This window comes from Miniopterus schreibersii (assembly GCF_964146895.1).
Source record: "Miniopterus schreibersii genome assembly, chromosome: 19".
In the NCBI taxonomy this organism is placed as follows: Eukaryota; Metazoa; Chordata; class Mammalia; order Chiroptera; family Miniopteridae; genus Miniopterus; species Miniopterus schreibersii.
In genome coordinates, this window is record NC_138119.1 from 4,545,855 (window position 1) to 4,567,185 (window position 21,331).

At 40.1% G+C, this 21,331-nt stretch overlaps 1 protein-coding gene and 1 pseudogene across 2 annotated transcripts; one reads left to right on the plus strand and one right to left on the minus strand.

Moving 5' to 3' along the window:
* Positions 1–2,837: 2,837 nt before the first annotated feature.
* Positions 2,838–20,707, minus strand: LOC308549319 (mitochondrial adenyl nucleotide antiporter SLC25A24-like; the record flags this gene model as incomplete). The annotated part of the gene is given in 11 exon segments (XM_081121865.1): positions 2,838–3,013; positions 3,631–3,781; positions 5,577–5,744; positions 7,168–7,275; positions 9,400–9,552; positions 10,664–10,822; positions 15,271–15,382; positions 16,774–16,861; positions 17,945–18,071; positions 20,242–20,325; positions 20,327–20,707. Coding segments are annotated over 11 exon segments (1,707 nt in total).
* Positions 11,291–12,916, plus strand: LOC308548892 (large ribosomal subunit protein uL16 pseudogene; annotated as a pseudogene). The gene is made up of 2 exons: positions 11,291–11,305; positions 12,282–12,916. The product of its transcript is annotated as a large ribosomal subunit protein uL16 pseudogene (transcript).
* Positions 20,708–21,331: the final 624 nt, after the last annotated feature.

Here is a 21,331-nt window from a genome sequence, read left to right on the forward strand (position 1 = left end):
TAATTCACTCCATCATTCGTTTACCTCGGTATGGACTCCTGGATGTTTATTTTACATGAGGGGTTATAATCCAATACTACTTCATCAATTTTGTTGCTCAGATTGGTCCAGCTTTGGTGACTGGAAGCTCTTTTAGTTGCGCCCTGTGCTCCTTTCCTATGTCCCCACTGATGTGTGTGTGTGCACGCTCAGGTTCCTCATATATACAGCATGTCCCCTCAAAATGTATACACATTTATTATAATTACTAATTCCAATGGGTTAAGTCTGAAAAGAAACATCAATTGAGCTATCAGCTGTTAAAGTGTGTATGCATTTCTTCAGGGACACCCTATATTTACTTCCCAAGTCCTAGAATTGGTTATTTCTCCAAGGAGACCTGGTGCCTTTATTGGAGAGTGCTATTAGAAACTCAATTTGAGAACTGAGAGGCTGTCCCCAAGAACAACAGGCTAAATCATCACTTTAAGATATTTTACAGAATGTCCAAGCCATAGCCAAGGTTGTGGTAGACAGTAGGCCTTCGTGTGAAACAGAGGCCCTGAGAGTGAGGGCTGAGCACAATCTTTAAGGAGGGACGGAGGGACGGAGGGACGGAGGGACGGAGGGAGGGAGGGAGGGAGGGAGGGAGGGAGGGAGGGAGGGAGGGAGGGAGGGAGGGAGGGTTAAAAGATCTGCCCAAAGCACTGACCTCTCTAAACTCAGTTCCTCAACTGAAAATTGGGATAATCATCTCAACCTCCTAGCGTGGTTGTTAGAATGAAACAAGAGAACCTTTTAAAGTGCTTTGAAATAATACCTGGCACAGAGCAGGCACTTAATCAAGTTTAATTTTTTAATTAAAAATAAAGACAGCATTGGACTTTGACTCTGATACAGTAATTGGGTCCACCTCCCCTAAAGAGAAGCCCTTGTAGAAGTCATCACTATAACTCAGCTACAGCAACACCATCCTACTTGGACTCACTGGCTCTGTGTCCCCCTTTCAATGGTTCTGTTGTCAGTTATCTTCTACCAGAGCACGTGATTATCACTCAAAGCCACCAACCTACAGCGGTAGCCGCACATCTCACCATACCCTCCTAGGCATCGTGTGTTTGAAAATGACTAGGCTACCGGTGATGCCCTAATGCTCCATGGGCCTCCCATTTCCACATTACTGCTCAACATGTTTCATCGATTTGGAAGGCTTTTAAAACATCTGCACAGCTACCACCATCACTCAAGTTTCTTGCACAGTCCTGTATCTCAAATGAGTTTTGCCTTCCTCCCTTGGGGCATCCGTGGCTGAGTTTAGCTCAAGTTCTACAAGTCTCCTCTCTCTCCTACTCCAGGTCTCCCATCCTCTCCCTTATGAACAAGGTCCCCAACTCCTCCCACCTTAACTGGGATGGATCTGAGTAAAACACTCCTCAAAAATACCTTCTTCTCTTTGTTCTAATTCCAGACCCATCTTCTCATTACTTATTTGGTTTCCCAGGCACTTTGATACCAGGGAACAGTGTGCCTGGAGAAGGGATGAAAGTGTTCAGGTTTGTGGGAAGTAGGAAGCTCCCCTCTAAATTAACAACTTTGAGTTGTGATATGTGTCTCAATCTTGTAATTTTTAAAAATATATACATTTATTGATTTCGGAGAGAGGAAGGGAGAGGGAGAGACAGAAACATCAATGATGAGAAAGCCACTGATCAGCTGCCTCCTGAATGCCCCCTGCTGGAGATCAAGCCCAAAACCCAGGCCATGTGCTCTGACTAGGAATCAAACTGCAATCTCCTGGATTCTAAGTTGATGCTCAACCACTGAGCCATGCTGGCCGGCATGAGTAATTTTTAATTAATCTATCACCAAGAAACTGATCATCCTGAGGAAATTAATAAAGGCAAATGTTTGGATCAGCAAGGCTAAGACTCAAAGACTGGGCATTAGTCAGGTTAGCTGGGTGGTTTGTCATTTGAGGCATATTGTGACCAAGCAGCCCATTGCCACTCTCACCTCACTCTTAGTGAAATAAATAATTCCAACAGAGACTAGGATTCTTTTTTTGTTTTTTCTTTTTTAATAAAAGTGAAAGGAGATATTTAGGATGTCAAAGGCCTGGCTCCGTCAACTCCTAAGTTGAATAAGAACTGCTTCAACAAGTATTAAATAACGCATTTAATTTTTAAATTCTTCCTCTACAATTTTTTTCTACTAGATGATAAACAGAAATGTGTTCAATGCTGATTTGTTCTCAATGCTGACTCCCTTTTAACAGCTGCAAATATCAAGAATAAAAATGAACCAATGGCATTTAGATTTGCAAGGAGAGGTACCCAGAGAAGTGAGGATACTTTATCGCACACCATTATTCCATCCACGCTCTGGCAAAAGGAACCCTGAGACCAACTTTCCATTCTGCTTAAAGAAGACAAATAAACTCTGATCGTTTGCTGTAACATCAATTTTAAGTGCACTGATTTTTCTTTTAGTGAATAAAACAATTTCAAGCTCAGCTTTAAAAAAAAAAAGTTGTTTAACTACAAAAAGGTTAACACAAACTGTGACCACTAACCAAATGTTTACAATGTTACTACAGTACCTGTAAACCCAACAGAAAGGAGGTTCAAGTTAGGATTCGAGGGAGGAGATGTAAACAGAATTCTGTGAGTATTAAAGACTTTAAATTAAGGAACTTTACCAAAATGATTACTTAATTTATAGATTTTTATAACAAAGAGAAAATGTTTTAACGATTATTTGATGCTTTTTTCCCCCTTTTAGGAAAAGACCAATTTTTCTTTATAACCCAGGTATTATCTTACAATTAAGTGATCAGAGTAATGACAACAATTTCACTTCTAAATTAGTCCAAACTGCCTTTTCACTTTCTCGTAAACCACGGAGCCGACAATCACTGCAGGGAGCACTTTTAAGATGTTTGGGGTGAGGCCCCTGAAAAATCCCCTTTTCCCTTCTTTTTTATATATATCTTGAATGAGACGAATCATAGAAGTTTTTCCTTTTTCCTTCAGGGCTATAAATTGAAGACAAAAATCAGTGTGATTCAGTATTTAATTTTTATACATTAAGATGGTCCAGTGATTAATGAGAATTTATAGGGGCTGAAATTCCTTCAGAGTACACCTCTCTCTCTACCCACAGAATATCCTCTGCAGTCCAATATCCTAGTCACTAGACACATGACACTATCTAAATCTAAATTAATTAAAATTAAGTAAACCTGCCTGGCCAGGCATAGCTCAGCGGTTGAGCACTGACCAAGGATCCAGGAGATTGCAGTTTGATTCCTGGTCAGGGCACATGCCTGGGTTGCAGGCTCCATCCCCAGTTGGGGGTGTACAGGAGGCAGCGAATCAATGACTCTCTCGTCATTGATGTTTCTATCTCTCCTTCCCTCTCCCTTCCTCTCTCTGGAATCAATAAAGATATTTTTTTAATTAAAAAAAAAAAATTAAGTAAACCAAAAATTCCCTTATCTCAGTTGCACGAACAACACTTCAAATTTAATAGCTCTTAGTACACCATCATAGCAGCTGGTTTCTAAGAATATGGTTACAGGAAACCTGAATATTAATTATTAACTTTTTAAACTTATTATTACTTCATTTAATACACACATACCCCACTCACCTTGAGCCTGCATGCGTGTTCTAAGAAGGCTCAGAGGGAAGCTGGCTATCTGACCACTCGTGTGAGACACGGTACTACATCCCAGAGAAATCATTATCCCGGGGTCCACAGAGTTTCCTGCATAATGTTCTAGCCAATAGGTCTTCAAAAGCTGGAAGAGAAGAAAGCAATAAACGTCCTTTATCCACTGTGCAAGCAGAAGCAGAATAAATTCATTGCTCAACAACTTCAGTAAACATTCCTGAGTAGCTGCTTGATTCTGAAATTATACTGAGCGTTTTTGTCATTTAATTCCTATAGAAACCTGACAAGTCAGAACTGTTGTCTCCATTTCATACATTTTATCAACAAGGAAGCTCATTCAGAGAGACTAAGGTATCAGGTCACAAAGATGATCAATGGGAGTCCAGGTTGATGGCTTGACTTCAGTAATGGTTCTTTCCACGATCTTTACAGAAGGTTGTTTCTAATCCCTGTACAGAGGAGGCTGTCCCCTGTCCCCGCTGTCCTCTCAGGGACAGGGCATGCAGATGTTCCCAAGTAAAGGAGTCATACAACCTCAGTTACCTTCTCTTATGTTTGTATCTGTGTAGGTTCTGTTTATTTGGGGTTTTGTTCGTTTCATTTTGCTTGACTGTTTGGCTTGTAATGCTCTTCAATGACCCAAGCAAAATTCCGGAGTCTCGAGGATTTACAGATTATAGAAAAGACTGCTAATCCACTCTAGGTTAACAAAACCATAATTTCTCAACTTTTAAGAAAGATTCATCTTTCCATATTTGCTGTTCCTTGCATGAAAGTAGCTGGAAGGAATTATTTTGCAACAGTGGGTTTAAAATATCACTAAGTGGTTTTCGAACTGTTCATTTATTAAAGGATACAACTTGACAGTTACATACTGGGACAATTTACTATGAAATGTATAATTTGATGCTTTAAAAAAAAAAATTTCAAATATGTCTTTGCTCGGTGTGTAACAATAGAGAGAGAAATGTATAATATCACTCTGGTATGAACAGTAGAAATTAAAGAGTGGAGGGAGGCCAACATTAAACAGGAGCAATGAAATTATTTAGTAAGATCACAGAAACAAGAAAACAAACAGGGAAAAAAGTACACATTATAATATTCAATACTTTAAACTTCTACCAAAAAGAAGTCAGCATATTTTTTTAAGGGCTAAATGAAACTGGCTATCTTTCTTGTGATGGTGGTACCACCTGCCAAAAATACCACTGAGCCTGTGCCTAGAGAGCTGTCCTTCCCATACTGAGAATGGATGGAAGCTATGCCAGTCACATGCTCTCGTCTGGTTCTTATGACCAGAGGAGTGTTGTTAAGATAGTCTACCTGAAAGGGTTACATGGTCATAAAAATAAAATGGCTGAAAGGGGAGGGACCTGGAGTCCTGCCTATTCAGCACCACACTGTCAGGATACCTGCCCTGGCTCCATGCTGCCTCCCCAAAAACCGTTTCCTTTCCACTATTCTCATTTTCACAACTGTGCAATAATATCTCTGTTTTCTCCATCTTAACCGTGTATCAGATTCTCCTAGAGAGTCACAAAGCCTGAATGCCAGGCCTCTCCCAGGAATAATTAAATCAGAGTATCTTGGGATGTAGCCCAAGAATATTTTTATTGATCCAAACATTGGTAATTCTGGTATGATCCAGAGATGAGAACCACCATTTTGTCAGCATTTTGGTCTATAATTATTATTACCAAAAACTAATTCACACACCAAAAAAACACCAAACAAAAAATTATTAGAATACCAGACAACTAACATATATATGAAAAGCCAGAGAAAACCATTCAATTCACTTCTTGGTCAGAAGCTATTTCGTGAAAAGTCATTTATAACCAGGTTTTTAGAATAAAATCTATTATTGTACCAAGTTTTCCCATCTCACACATGATGTTACATTACAAGAATAAACTTACCTCGTAAACAGTGAGGTCTGTGCCTGCATAGGGGATAATGCCGAGCAAATTGGGGATATAGCCTTTGAAGAAGGTCCTGACACCTTCTTGTTTCAGGAGCTTCTTGCCACAGTCAAGAATCCCTGAATACTGTCCAGTGTTACTGAGAGCCAGTCTGGTCTTTATAACCTGAATGTGAGATAATGTAGTAAAAACACATTAATCAGAGTCACTCAGCTTATCTAGCAACCTAGGAAACTGTATTATAGCACAATGTTTACTAATTATCAGAGAAATCAAAAAAGAAAGCAATCCTACACCTAATTTTGATTTCTTACTAACTCACTCAATAATGAACTGATATAGTATTACAGCTTTTTTTAACAGGAGAATATGACTCATCGTGGCTCTGATGGATACATCCACTCAACCTCCCTTACTGGGCTGTAAAGCAACATATTATGAAACAAATGATTGGAGACACCATTATTGCTTCAAAATAAAGCAACTACAGCCAAAATCCAAGTTTTAAAAAAGTACACAGTCTTGTTCAAGTGAAGAAAATTCTATGTACATTTAAATACATACTCTGGGGACTAGGGCAGCAGTGAGGCCTATAAACTATAATTTAATATGACTTGGGCTCATTGTGTGCTCATGAAGCAGTAACATAAGAGAGGCTACGAGGCCTATAAACTATAATTTAATATGACTTGGGCTCATTGTGTGCTCATGAAGCAGTAACATAAGAGAGGCTACGAGGGCCACAGTGGGCTCCAGTAGGTGACTGTGATCAGTACGCTGCTCAATGTAATTCTTCTGACAGAACCTCACTCCTTGTCCTCTTAACTTCCATTAAATGAATTTAAGGGAGCTCTACATAGTATGATAGGATAAATAACTCTCCAAAGAAGCCAACATAAAAAATAAAAAAGTCTCAACTCTGTCTTGATTGGGCAAACTGTGTGTCCTAAGGGAGCGCCACTGAGCAAGCAGGTGGAAACCCTTTGTTTTATGACCTTCTCTGCAGGACCCTACACTCTGGATAACCCCAGTCTTAAAACTCTAACCTCTCCAGGGCAGTGCACTTTCTTCTTACCCAACATCTCTGAATGTCCAATTCTAAGCCAAACTCACACATTCTATTCATGTCTTTCATGAAATCCCTAGCTGGAAATAATTTCTCCCCTCTAAATTTCCACTAATACTTCCTATTGCTCTCTCTTCTAAAATCTGTATTTTCTATGTTGGACCATCATCATGGATATACATGTTTTGTCTCCCTTCTAGACTATAAGAAGCTCCATGACCAAATGACTGTCTGACTCATCTCTGGATCTAGAAAAGTACCTCACACAGAGTGGGTATGCAGTATTAATGAGTAAGTCAATTAAACAGCAGACGACGTCACTGTTATCTTCTTGGTGCATCTATAATACTACCTTTATCCTAAACAACAAAAAAATACACTGAGGCCAACTGATACTTGATATGGGATTTAAATCTTATAGCTATAAAATTGTTTATTGAACAAATTCTTGATATGGGATTCATTTATTTCTTAAAAAGTTATGAAGCATTACTTTAGCTAAAATTTTATAATAGTACATACCTCCATGGGGTAAATACAGGTCTGAGCAGTTACACCAGCCAATGATCCAGCTATAAATCTCTCAAAAATTCCTATTTTAGCACCATCAAAACTAAGCCATTTCTTATACTGTATAAATAAAAATATTAAATGTACAATATTACTGAAATGAAATATATATTGTTTCTAAGTTTATAACATTAATACTACAAAATTATTTGTAAAAGTATTCTAGACACCTGATATTAGCATCTAGTAGAATACTTGATTTCAATTTTTATGCAATTGTCTAAGGTAATAAGAATCTTTTCCCTTTCCTTCTGCAGAGTAAGTTGGCAATATTAAGTCACTTAAGCACATTCATGAATGTCATACTATTTCATAAAAGGTATACAAATAACACAAAGGTGGCAGGGACTGTATCTTTTCTCTTTTTAGCCCCACACCTTCCATGTGGAAGGTACTTAAGATTCTTTGGCTACTGGGTAATCAGGAATAGTAACCTGATGCAAAAGGCTCGGTTTGTTACACAGAACAGTTTATTCTGGTTAGCTCAAGAAAACTGGGAGGCTACTACAATAGCACACGTGGAAATAAGGAAAACATAAATATCAGCCTAAAGGTCAGGCTTCACAGGAACTAAGTCAGTCAAGTTTCATGAGACTGAAAATGGAAACTCATTTAGAATCCAAGACAGCCTTGGAAGCAGGTTATCTTGTCTCCTCCTAGGCAAGATGCTTTCCCATTTGCCTTTTCCAGTGGTCTCTCATCAATACAATTCAGCTCCTAAGAACTGACTGGTTCTCACATCAGCGGCTCCCCATCGGGAAGTGCGACTGGTTTGGTTCACGTGGCAGACACCATTGTCTGTTCCCAGTAACCGTTATCATCAACTTCGTTTTAGTAATGGAGCCAACTCCACTATAAACTACATTTCCATCGCCTCCCTTGCAGCTAGGTTGGGTGGTTCAGTGACTCAATTTGGCTAATGAGATAGGAAGGGAAGTTGGGTATGCAAATTCTGAGACATCTCCTTAAAGATGCTTGGACTCCTCTTTCCTCCACCTGGGAAATGGCACATGGTTGTGACCTTTGAAGCCATGTGCTGAAGATGGCAGAGCTATACTGTTAGCCCTGGACCACTTGCCTCTAACATAATGAAGCTACTGTATTTTGGTCTCTCTTTGTTACAACAGCTTAGAATGAACCCTAACCAGTACAGAAATTGGTTACTAGCTGTAGGGTACTGTCATAACTAAAACCTACAATACATGGTCTAGCTTTACTGTTAGGACACAGATACTGCAACCTAAGGAGGTGGTGATCTGTCCAGTGCTTTGTGGAAATGCTTGATGAAACTACCTCCTGTGATAACTGGGAAGTTAAACCATGTGCTTTCTGAGCCTGAAGTTCTAGGAAAACTGACTATAAAATATCAGCATGTTGGTCAGTGTTGACCACTCCTTGCTGCTTTTAGCAAGATCTAGGAGACATGAACTAAGGCATCTTGCATTTTTTGCCTTTGGGCCTTCTCCAAAGTTATCGGAGCCTGCGGAAAACAGAAAACCTGAGACGTGCAAAGAGCACTCTTGGACTCTTATGTAACACTAATAACTTGCACTACTTAAAAATAAACATAGCTCACCCAGCCGGGCATGGCTCAGCGGTTGAGCGTCAACCTAGGATCCAGGCGATCAGGGTTCGATTCCTGGTCAGGGCACATGCCCGGGTTGCGGGCTTAGTCAATGACTCTCATCATTGATGTTTCTATCTCTTTCTCCCTCTCCTTTCCTCTCTCTGAAATCAATAAAGATATATTTTAAAAAAGAAAAGAAAAATTGGATTCTTCATTTAAAAAAAAAATAAACATAGCTCATCTCAAAGTGAATTATTTAAGCAAAATCAAAGTCCTATATCAGATTAACAAATTTTAAATAAAGCATTCAAACTGCTCAAAGGGAAACCAATATTGAAATATTTTGTGAGGGCTTCCTTCACTGCAACACTAAAATTAAAAGAACTACTAATACACATCAGTTATGGTAATATACTATAATCCATGGGACATCTTTTATAAACAATAGCAATATGAAAACAAAAAGTAATCAAATGAGAATGTACAAAGTCACTCATATTTCAGTTGATATCTACTGCTTGAGCACACTCATTTTCTCTCATGAAAGCCTAAACTTTTTAAACATTCAATTTAAAATCTGATCTTTGTTATAAAATTCCACAGACAACAGCATTTACCTGTTCATAGGCCCCAATCTTGATGGCCGTCTCAGGTGCAATTTTGAAAACATTTGCACCATTTCCTCGCCAAAGAGAACGAATTCCTCCTTCTTTTACCATCTGTCCAAACCCACCAATTAATCTCATTCTTCTTGACTGTGAACTATGAACCTAGAAAAAAAAGAGAAGATATTCTCAGACTAACTAATATGGCTGTGCCTCATTGCCTGGGGCCCAAAAGAGCTGGCAGATCTGCAAACTTTCCAATCTCTCTAAAGATGATGATGCCCATCAGTGCATCAGCGTGTTGTCAGAAAGCCTCAAAACATAGAAGGTGTGAAACCCAAGACCAAAGTCCCCAAGATTCAGTACCTTGTTGCTCCACATGTCCTGCAACACACACATCGGCCATGGCTCTGAAGAAGTAGCATAGTAATAAAACTAACAAAGAGGCTCAGAGTAAAGAGGCTACAGAATTTGGATAGGAGAATGAAGGAAGACAAAGAAAAGCACCAGGAACAGACTGCCAAGAGATGGAGGCTGTCCACTCTGACAGCTCCTACCTCTAAATATGAGTCAGTCGAAAATAAGATCAGACATCAACCAAAAAACACCCCAGCTATTCATAATCCATTACCAAATGTCACGATGTTACCAAAATTCCAAAAGACAATAAAAAACAAGGTATGTAAATTTAATTACAAATTTAAGTTCACTAGATTGTGGATTATTAATTTTTGTATTCTTGCAGAGAAAGTATTCAGCAAATATAAAATTTTAATTACTTCACAGATTAAGCCATACACTATATTATAACTACTGTTAACAATCCATTACTCAGTAAAATAAAAGGTAATTAGACAACACTACTTCTAATGAGATATTAATCAATAACCCACTCTGGTAACTTAACTTCCATTTTAGAAATATTCTTAGTACTGAAATAGTAGAGTAAAACTAGGCTATTAGGTAGGTGTCAGAGTCTAGAAATAACTAATAAATTAGACTAATGGTGTCTTATCACTTCTTTAGTAGACTTATGTTTTTGAAAAAACTTCTAATAGAGTGGTTGGTTCTATTATTATTTCAAATGAAAATTCATTTAAACAGTATACAAGCATCTTTAAGAAATTTTTTAATATTGAAAATAAGACAATTTACATTTTAAAAAAATGTACAACTTTAATGACTAGTATGAAATGTATCAAAACATTTCCTTTGCAAGTTATCAAGGATTTTCAGGTGACTTTAACGCGTAAGGGCCAGTGACCATGCAATCTACCTGCATCATGAGTTTCAAGCGGTCAAAAGGCGCGGTGCACGTCCTTGAAATCATGCTAGCTATTCCTCCTGCCGCCAATCGCCGCCACCAATCTCCAGAACGCTTTTCTTGCTCAGTAAATTCATCTGGAATAGCTATGCTCTCCCCTATGTCAATTATCTGATAAAATGTAAAATCAGAATTAGATGATAGAGAAAAATGCAAACACTTGATAAAGTAAGAGGATAACTTTTTACAAAGACCAAAAAAACCACAAGATTTTTTTTTCATCTTTCACCTCACTGGTACTAGACCAAATAATTTTTAATAATGCATTCAGATATAGGTTTAATGTAAAATCAATTCCCGCTGATGAAAGAAATTGAAGAAGACACAAATAAATAGAAAGATATGCTGTGCTCATGGATTGGAAGAATCAATATTGTTAAAATGTCCATACTACCCAAAGCCATCTACAGATTCAATGCAATCACCATCAAAATTCCAATGGCATTTTTCACAGAAATAGAAAAGAAATCCCAAAATGCATGTAGAATCACAAGACCCTGAATAGCCAAAGTAATCCTCAGACCAGAAGAACAAAACTAGAGGCATCACACTCCTGCTTTCAAACTATACTATAAAGCTATGGTAGTCAACCCAGTATGGTACTGGCATAAAAAGAGACACATAAATGGAACAGAACTGAGAGCCCAGAAATGAACCCTGACTTATACAATCAACTAATATTTGACAAAGAAGCCAAGAATACTCAGTGGAAAAGGACAGTCTCTTCAATAAATGGTGCTGGGAAAACTGGATAATCACATACAGCAGAATGAAAGTGGACTCCTATCTCACATCACTTATAAAAATTAACTCAAAATAAATTAAAGACTTAAACATGTGAAACTCCTACAAGAAAACACAGCAAAAAAGCTCCTTGACATTGGTCTTGGTAATGATGTTTTGGATTTGACACCAAAAGCATAATTAACAAAAGCAAAAAATATGTGGGACTACATCAAACCAAAAAGCTTCTGCACAGCAAAAGAAATAATCAGTAATATAAAAAGGCAACCTACAAAATGGGAGAAAATATCTACAAATCACATAGCTGATAAGGGGTTAATATCCAAAATATATTTTTAAAACTCATACAACTCAATAACAAAATCCAATGAAAAAAGTGGGCAAAAGAACTAAAGAGACATTTATCCAAAGAAGACATACAAATGTCCATATATATGAAAAGATGTTCCATATCACTAATCATTGGGGAAATGCAAATCAAAACCACAATGAGTTATTCCCTCACACCTGTTTGAATGGCTATTACCTAAAAAAGAAAAAAGAAATAACAAATGTTGGCAAGATATATATACACATATATACACACATATACACATATATACCCAGAAATATATATACATACACAATGGTTTATTATTCAGCCATAAGAAAGAAGGAAATCCTGCCATTTGCAATAATATGGATGGGCCATGAGGATATTATGCTAAGTTAAATAAGTCAGACATAGAAAGATACTGTATGGCATTACTTATACGTGGAAACTAAAAAGCCAAATTCATAGTCTCTTTCCCTTCGGCATGCCACTGAAGATCCTGGTGTCACCAAGGGCCGGCGCCCCGCCCAGTGTTACGGGTATTATAAGAACAGCCGTACCCAAAGTCTCGCTTCTGCGAAGGGGTCCCTGATGCCAACATCCACATCTTTGACCTGGGACAGAAGAAGGCAAAAGTGGACGACTGTGGCCACGGGGTATCAGACAAACATGAGCAGCTCTCCTCTGAAGCCCTGGAGGCTGCTCTATTTGTGCCAACAAGTACATGGTGAAAAGCTATGGCAAAGATGACTTTCACAACCAAGCGCGGCCCCACCCCTGCCACATCTTCCACATCAACAGGATGTGGTCCTGTGCTGGGGCTAACAGGCTCGACAGGTATGCGGGGGAGCCTTTGGGAAACCCTAGGGCACAGTGGCCAGGGTCCACATTGGCCACATCATCATGGCCATCTGCACCAAGATGCAGACAAGGAGTATGTGACTGAGGCCCTACGCAGAGCCAAGTTCAAGCTCCCTGAACTTGGCCGCCAGAAGATCCACATCTCCAAGCAGTGGGGTTTTACTAAGTTTAATGCAGATGAGTCTGAAGACATGGTGGCTCAAAAGCCGCTCGTCCCAGAAGGCTGTGGGATCAAATACATGCCTAATTGTGGTCCCCTGGATGAATGGTGGGCCCTGCACTCATGAGAGTCTCAGTGCTGCCCCCTCCTTACACCCAACAATAAACCCTACTTCCTGTCCGAAGTAAAAAATAATAATAGAAATAAAAAGCCAAATTCACAGAAATTGAGAGTAGAATGTCAGGGGCTGGGAAATGGGGAAAATGGAGGAAATGGGGAGACATTGGTTAAACGGGACTTCCAGTTACGAGATGAGTAAGGTCTGGGGATCTCATGTACAGCACGTGACTATATTTAACTACACAGCATTTATCACATGCTTGAAAGTTGCTAGGAGAGTAAATCTTAAATGTTCTTAGCATAAAATAGGAATATTATGTGAGGTGATGAGGTGCTAAGTAACCCTACTGGGGTAATCATTTCACAATATATAAGTGTATCAAATATCATGTTGTATACCTTAACTTGAACAATGTTATATACCATTTATATCTCAATAAATCTGAAAAAACAGACAATGCAGAGAAAAGCACATGAATGTACAATATTTATATCAAGAGCCCTAGCTAGTCTGGCTCAGTGATTAGAGTGTTAGCCCTCAGACTGAAGAGTCCTGGGTTCCATTCCAGCTAAGGGCACATACCTCGGTTGCAGGCTCGATCCCTGGCCCTGGTCCAGGCTTATGGGGGAGGCAACCAATCGATGTCTCTCTCTCACATCAATGTTTCTCTCTCTGTCCCTTCTACTCTCTCTGAAAAACAATGGAAAAATATCACCAGGAGAAGATTTAAAAACAAAAAAAACTTACATGAAGAGAAGTTTAAAATGCACTAGGAACCAGTGAAATGCACATTAAACCAACAAGATATCACTTTATGCCCTACAAAATGGCAAATACAGAAAACTGGATAATGCCCAGTAACAGTAATCTATAGAGAAGAAAAAACCACCCTGCACTGCTGTGGGAGTGAGCTGCCCCAGCAAGCCATTCTGGCAAATAACATGGTTAGAGGGCATTTTGGAAAATGAAGACTGGATACCCTAGTAAAATTTATAAATGCATATTCCTTCTGACTCAGAAATCCAAATGACACTCTTTCAGATACATAAAAGAAAAGCATTTTGTGGGTGGGGAACTGGAGAAAACCTAGATGTCTATTACTAGGAGAATGGGTAAAGGGAGATGTTACACACATGCTATGCAGTAGTCAGAAGCAATAAGCCAGATGAATGCATAACAAATCTTAAAACATAATGTCGCATGATCAGTGCATGAAATCTGATGTGGCCCAGCCGGGTGTGGCTCAGCGGTTGAGCGTCGACCTAGGATCCAGGCGATCGGAGTTCAATTCCTGGTCAGGGCACATGCTCGGGTTGTGGGCTTGATCAATGACTCTCTCATCATTGATGTTTCTATCTCTCTCTCTCCCTCTCCTTTCCTCGCTCTGAAATCAATAAAGATACATATAAAAAAAAAAAAAAAAGAAATCTGATGTGGCCCTCAGCACAAGACTATCTGTGTGAGTTAAAGCGCACACATGAAGCAACACTATGTGATTCCTAAGAATGCATCTACATTCAAGGACACAGATGGAACATGAGACTAAGTGTCTACCATAATAAGTAACATTCACTGAACACATATATTACCTGTTTAGCCCTTTTCTAAATACACTAACTTACTAATTTAATTATCAGAGCTCTTAATATTATTATCCCTAGTATATAACTGAGGAAACTGAGGCACAGAGGGGTTCTATAACTAGTGGGTGGCAGATGTGAAATTCAAACCTAGGCAGTCTGACTCCAAATCTTATGCTCTTAATCCCCCCCTATATTGTCTATGAAGTGGGGGGGGGGGGTAAGAAGTCACAAGGATGGATACAAATAGGATGTCACGAACAAATAATTGACTTAACCCCTGCATAAGAAAAAAAGTTCCTAATTACAAAACCTCATTCGTTCCTCACAACTCCGAGGCGAATGGTTACATAAAAAGAGGAGAGGGGGTGACATCTTTGATCCTTTCTGACTCTAAAATGTTGAGCCTTAACCTGACTTTACATTTCCTATGACAGAAGCCCAAACAGAGCACATGATATCTGTGAATAAAGAAGAGTACGTAACTTTTCTACTTTTCTAGGACAGTGGACTCTACCAGAGTAATTTATCTGAAACACAAAAGAAGCCCTTTCAGCAGATGGGCATCCATTTTAAGTTCTAGGTTTTAGCAAACAAAGAAATCATGGTAGCTGTGTTTGTATATATAATACTAACACTCCTCATTAAATTAGTAAAACAGTGTGAGAGAGAATACTGTTATTTTAGTCACTGAGGCTGGAAGTATTATAGGAATTGTATGACCATAATAACAGCTATGACATTTATGACAAATAAAAATAAAGTACAAAGTAATCTTACAGTAGAACGCTTCCAGAAACCAGCAATTTCATTGATATTTGCTGCAGGATGAAGTAAAAAGTAGTACTTCCATTCATCCCAGTCTATTGTCATTGTCCCATCAGTATCAATGCTGAAATTTAAAAAAAAATTGTGCTTACTACATTTATAAAAACGCATTACATGCTTCTTACATATTTATTGTAAAAGCCACTCCTTTGGACTTCATGAATATTGCTGTATTTTCATATTTAATAGACTTTATTTTTTAAGAAGAATTGAAAATATATTCCTGGCCGGGTGGCTCAGTCAGTTGGAGCATCGTTTCATACACGAAAAGGTTGTGGGTTCAATTCCGTTAGGGCACATACCTAGATTGTGGGTTCAATCCCCAGTAAGAGCACGTAAGGGAGGCAAAAGATCAATGTTTCTCTCTCTTTCCCCTCCTCTCTCTCTCTAAAAATCAATAAAACATATCCTCAGGTGAGGATTAAAAAAAGATTTTTTGAGAATACAACACAGAGAGTTACACCAGTTTCCCCTAATGGCAACATCTTACGTTATGATGGTACATTTATTACAATTAATAAATCAATATTGATACGTTATTAACTAAAGTTCACACTTTACTCAGAGTTCCTTAGTTTTTAACTAATGTCCCTTATTTGTTTTAGGATTTCCATGTAGTCATGTCACCTTAGGTTCCTCTTGGCATGACAGTTTCTCAGACTTTCCTTGTTTTTTGGTAACTTTGATGGAATTTCTTTTGTATTGCTTTTTAATTATTTATTTGTATTTCTCAAACACATGCCTGTGCTCTTTTAAAGGGAAAGGCTATTTAAAGTCACCTTTGTATTGCTAGCACTGAGCACTCAGTAAATGTCTGTTGAATGAATGAATAAAACTGACTGAAGATGAGCCTTATACCTTTTGACTCTTCTAATAGTATTTTTACCTCTAACCCTTTTCTCTCTACTTATAGCTTTTAAAATCAACATTAAAATAACCTTTTATTTATGAATTTAAAGAAAAGACTCACTTTTTAACATGTGACATTCAGGATTTACTCAACTTTCAAGCATCTCAAAACAAAAAATACATCAGATGTTGTTTCTTTAAAGTCTGAGTAAAAGGTGGAATTAAGTGAAATGCTTTTACAACTGCATTTTTCTTAATGGAAATTCTAAAAAACAAATTCCATTCTGCCAACAGAAAGATCAGTACGATGTCCAGGTCTAGCCAAGAAGAACTAATGGGTGTAGAATTTATCCTTTCACTATAAGCAATTACGAAACTGGACGCAATATATATATGGCCAAACGCTAAGCTATGCATGACTCCATCCATCTCACAAAAGCAGTTATTAGAGGGCTGTGAGCTTAATGGAAATTCTGTAGCTGCACAATGTTAGAATAAAGGAAGGGAGGAAGAGAGGGAAGGAGGAGCTACATTTATGGAAATTAGTTTCTAACAGGGAATATTAAACAAAAATGAAAACTATTAACAATAAGGATAAAGGCTGACCTTTGTAGAATTTTTTTTGCCTGAGCTTCAGAAATACGTAAACCCAGTGATTCCAAAGTAGCAATTAGTTCTGAAGTTTCTATTATTCCTGTAAAAAGTAAAAAAGTGTCAAGTTAAAGTCTCTAAGATAACAAGGCAAAATATACTTAGAACACAAGAGTCTTAAAAAGCCAATGTGTTTCATAGGCCTTTCATCCCATATTCACAACCCAAAGACTAAAAAGCTCTAAAATTAAAAGACATTTCATCAACTACACTTTAATTAAAAAGGGCTTTACATTCCAGAATGAAAAAAACAAAAACAAAAAACAAAATAAAAGACATTTTGTAAATTTTGCACCAAAATTTATTTGGTGGCAGAACATGCCTTAAACTGATGTGAAGTTAACTTTAGACCATTACTTATCTAATTTAGTGTTATTGTTTATTTGTTTCACTAAAGGAATATTCATGAACAGTTGACCTTTGCCCTGGCCAGTGTGCTCAGTGGTTAGAGCATCCACCCAAGAACCGAAAGGTCTCAGGTTCAATTCCTGGTCAGGGGCACATACCTGGGTTGCAGGTTTGATCCCTGGCCCCTGCTGGGGCAAGTGCGGGTGGCAACTGATTGACGTCTCTCTCATATCGATGTTTCTCTCCCTGTCCCCCTCCCTTCTCTCTCTAAAAATCAGAGGAAAAAATACCCTCAGGTGAGGATTAACAAAAAAACAAAAAAGGAAATATAAAAATATATTAAAATGCTAAACCTGATCTCTAGATAGCAGAGTTACAAGTAACTCAGTTTCTTTCAGGAGCTTGTCTGTGTTATCTAACTTTCCTGCAACTGAAATATTTTCAAAATCATCAAGAAAACAATAAATATCATTTTTAAAAACTACCATGATACTTTCAGCTCATATACTACACAAGAGTGGAGAAACCTACTCACTAAGCCAAGAAGCTATAAATTCAGAGGGCAAAAATTATTTTATTAAAATGATGACAATCAAACAGAAATTATAACACTAATAGATGTAGTTTATATATTATTCTTAGAAATTAAAGAAATACTGCGTAACAAGTAATAGAATTGAATCTTTGATAGTAGGAGTTAGTTGAAGGCTAATAAACATATCCTGTAATATTGTTATTTGTGCTGAGCTAATTGTGAGTAAAACACACATACACACACCATCCTTATTTCGGTCCAGCCTGTTAAATGCCAGCCTCATTTTTTTCTCATGGTCTGTAAGGTATTGCAGAAATTCTTGGAAGTCCAATCCTGAATCAGCATTGGTATCTCCAGCTTTAAAAATTTCCTGCAAGAAAGAAGAAACCACTGCCAAGATGCGTTGCAAGTAAAGCCCCTGTACCATTCTAACATTGGCCCATTTCACTCATGCTAATTATGATTTCCATCCACAGCCACTAGCCTGGTTTTTCACTCACAGCTACAAAGCTAAGTGCATCAAGTAACCTTTTATTTTAAAGAGTGTGCAATACTACAGTCAATAGCCACCATGTCATTCCAAATTATCACCAATCTTAGAAAAATTTACCTGCAGTTATCAATGAATGCCAAGTACCTTGAAAGGATACTAAGATACATAGTTCTTGCCAACAGAGACCTCATTAAATGAGATAAAATATGTGAAAGTGTAGTATGACCCACAGCTTCATAGTTTGAGACCTATAAAGTAAGAGTGTATGTTCAAGTCTCATTAGGGTGTTATGCTTTTGTAAATAAAAAATTAATAATCCTAATTTTTAAATGCACATCACCTGTATTTCTACTGGATTCCCAAGTCAAGGGCACAGGTCGTGTCCTGTTCATCTTTGTACCATCAATGCCCAGCACAAAGTACAGCACACAAAGGCCTTTAATTAGTATTTGTTGAACTGAAAAATACTGCGAGCTGGGCCCTGAGACTAGGTCCTAAGGATTAAAAGAAGAGCCTAGGCTGGTGTGGCTCTATGGTTAGAGCCTCGGCATGCACACAGAAGGGGTGCAGGTTCGATCCCCAGTCCCCATTGGGAGGCATGCAAGAAGCAACCAATTGATGTGTCTCTCTCACATCAATGTTTCTTCCCCTTTCTATCTCTCTCCCTCTCTCCCTCCTTCCCTCCCTACCTTCCACTCTCTCTGAAAATCAATGGGGAAAAAATCCTCCGGTGAGGATTAACAAAAAAACAAACAAAAGACAGGAAGATACAGTCCCTGCCCTGAAGGAAATTACAGACTAGTAAAGGTCACTCATATAACCAGAGAGAACACATTGAGTGACATAATAGGAAGGTATTTAAGGCACAGTGGAGTTTCAGGGGATTCAGGAGAGCCTGTATCCCTGCCATTCCTCTCTGATTCCTACCTCTCTCAGGTTTCTTCTCTGATATCCCTTCTCAGGTTAGCAGAAGCCTGAGATACTTGACAGGCTGAGGTGCAGTGTCCTGGAATTCTGGGCTGGAGAAGGAAGTAGAACCAGAGACTGTTCTAAGAGACAGTGCCCAGAGACAAAATAAAAATAAAACCATGTAGCCCTAGCCGGTTTCGCTCAGTGGTTAGAGTGTAGGCCTGAGGACTGAAGGGTCTGGGGTTCAATCCCAGTCAAGGGCATGTACCTCCCTTGCAGGCTAGATGCCCAGCCCCCATCAGGGCGGGGGTGGGAGGCAACCAACTGATGTGTCTCTCTCACATCAATGTTTCTGTATCTCTCTCTCCTCCTTCCACTCTCTCTGAAAAGCAATGGGGGAAAAAAATATCCTTAGGTGAGGATTTAAAAATAAGTAAGAAGTAAATAAGTAAACAAATATAAAAAACCATGTAGATGGTTTAAGTCACCGATCTGAAGGAACTAAGCAGAGTGCGAGGACACAGGTCTGAGATAATGATATAAAAATTAATTCAGAGCAACAGGTTTTGGAGCACAGAACCCTGAAGGAATTTCCTGAGCCATGGGAACATCTGGACTTCACACACACACACATACACACACACCCCTCTCACTGGTACAGAGCTGAAATAAGTGGGGTAGTATCTGAAGACTGTTTAGCACTTGACAGAGGGGAAGTAGAATAAATGACACCCTGAAACTTCCATCTGAACCTATTTTTAAATAATCAAGTCAAAGACCCGTCTAGAGAAGAAAGACACCCCCTCATTTAGCCGAGGTCCTAAACAATCAGCTACAGAGGAAACCCCATGGATCAAGGTCTGACTCGCCCCAGACCCTGGGTCGGTCAGAAAGAGCCGCCAGCTCTGGGGACCCATCTGTGCCTGTCCTGAAGTGTGAACGACCTAATTAAAGAGGCCTCCGACTCCTGCATTCACAGCAGCTAACACAGCTCCTGAAACTCTGTGCGGGTTCAGTGAATGCTGAATGAAGTCACCAGAAACCCACTCGGCCTCTCCCACGAAGGCCAGGAGGAGGCGTCCATCATGGCGGACAGCGCCCATCTGAGGAAGGTGGAGCCGTGCGTCGCCGGCGGCACTATCTGTGCGCCAGGAGCTCCAGCAGGGGCGGGTGTGGCTTCCCAGCTACCCCGCGTCTCCGCAGATGCCCAGGGCCATGTTCCCTCGGTCAATCACCTTCTCCGACTGCAGGCCGAACGAGGAGCTCCAGTTTCTCAGCCCTTCCCGGAGCTCGATGATGTCCACCACCCCGTCCCCGTTGCGGTCCAGGTCTTGGAAGAGGATCGCGTAGGGGAAGAAGTCGTCGTCGTCCTCCTGGCAGGCCGCCCTGGGCAGCACGAAGCCCCGCAGCCAGCGCAGCGCGGCCCGTCGGGTGGCGGCCGGCGGGGTGGGCGGTGGAGGCCTCAAGGCCGCCTCTCCTTGGGGCCCAGGCGAGGACATCCCGCCCTCCGGCCCTGCCACCTGCTGTGGCCTCGATGATGATGATGATGATGATGACGACGACGACGCCGCCAGGAGGCCGGTCCAAGCAGTCAGCGCAGCCATGGCAACGGCCCAGCCGAGCCGCCAGGGTTGGAGCCTCCCAGGGCCAGGGTACCGGCGCCTATGGGGCTGTCGAGCGCTCCGACCGGGAGCCTCCGCGCGACCTCGCGGGAACCCTGGCGAGCGCCACGCGAGAGTTGGCGCACCGGAAGCTGGGACGGCGGACTTCCTTCCGGCCTAGAGTCGACCCGGAAACAGAGGGGACCGGAAGTGAATTCAGTGCCCTGCGTGGAACCTGAGCTGCGTGTCCAGCATCTCCCGGTGTTGACTCTCCGTCTGTGGCAGGTGAGTTGCTCTGACTTGCGCCCCTGACGCCGGCGTCCAGTGCCCTGGTGCCTCCCCGCCTCGCAGGGAAGGTCATCGCCTGCAGTCAGGGTCCCATTGACCCTGCCGGAGAGTCCGGAGAGGGCGGCCTTCCCGCCGTTGGAGTGTGTGGACAACTGATTTGGACAAAGAAGCCATACAGTGGAAAAAGGAAAGGCTCTTCGATAAATGGTGCTGGGGAAATTGGAAAGCCACCTGCGAAAGAATGAAACTGGACTGCTGTTTGACACCATACACAAAAATCAGCTCAAAGACCTAAATGTAAGACCTGAAACAATAAAACACGTAGAAGAAAACACAGGT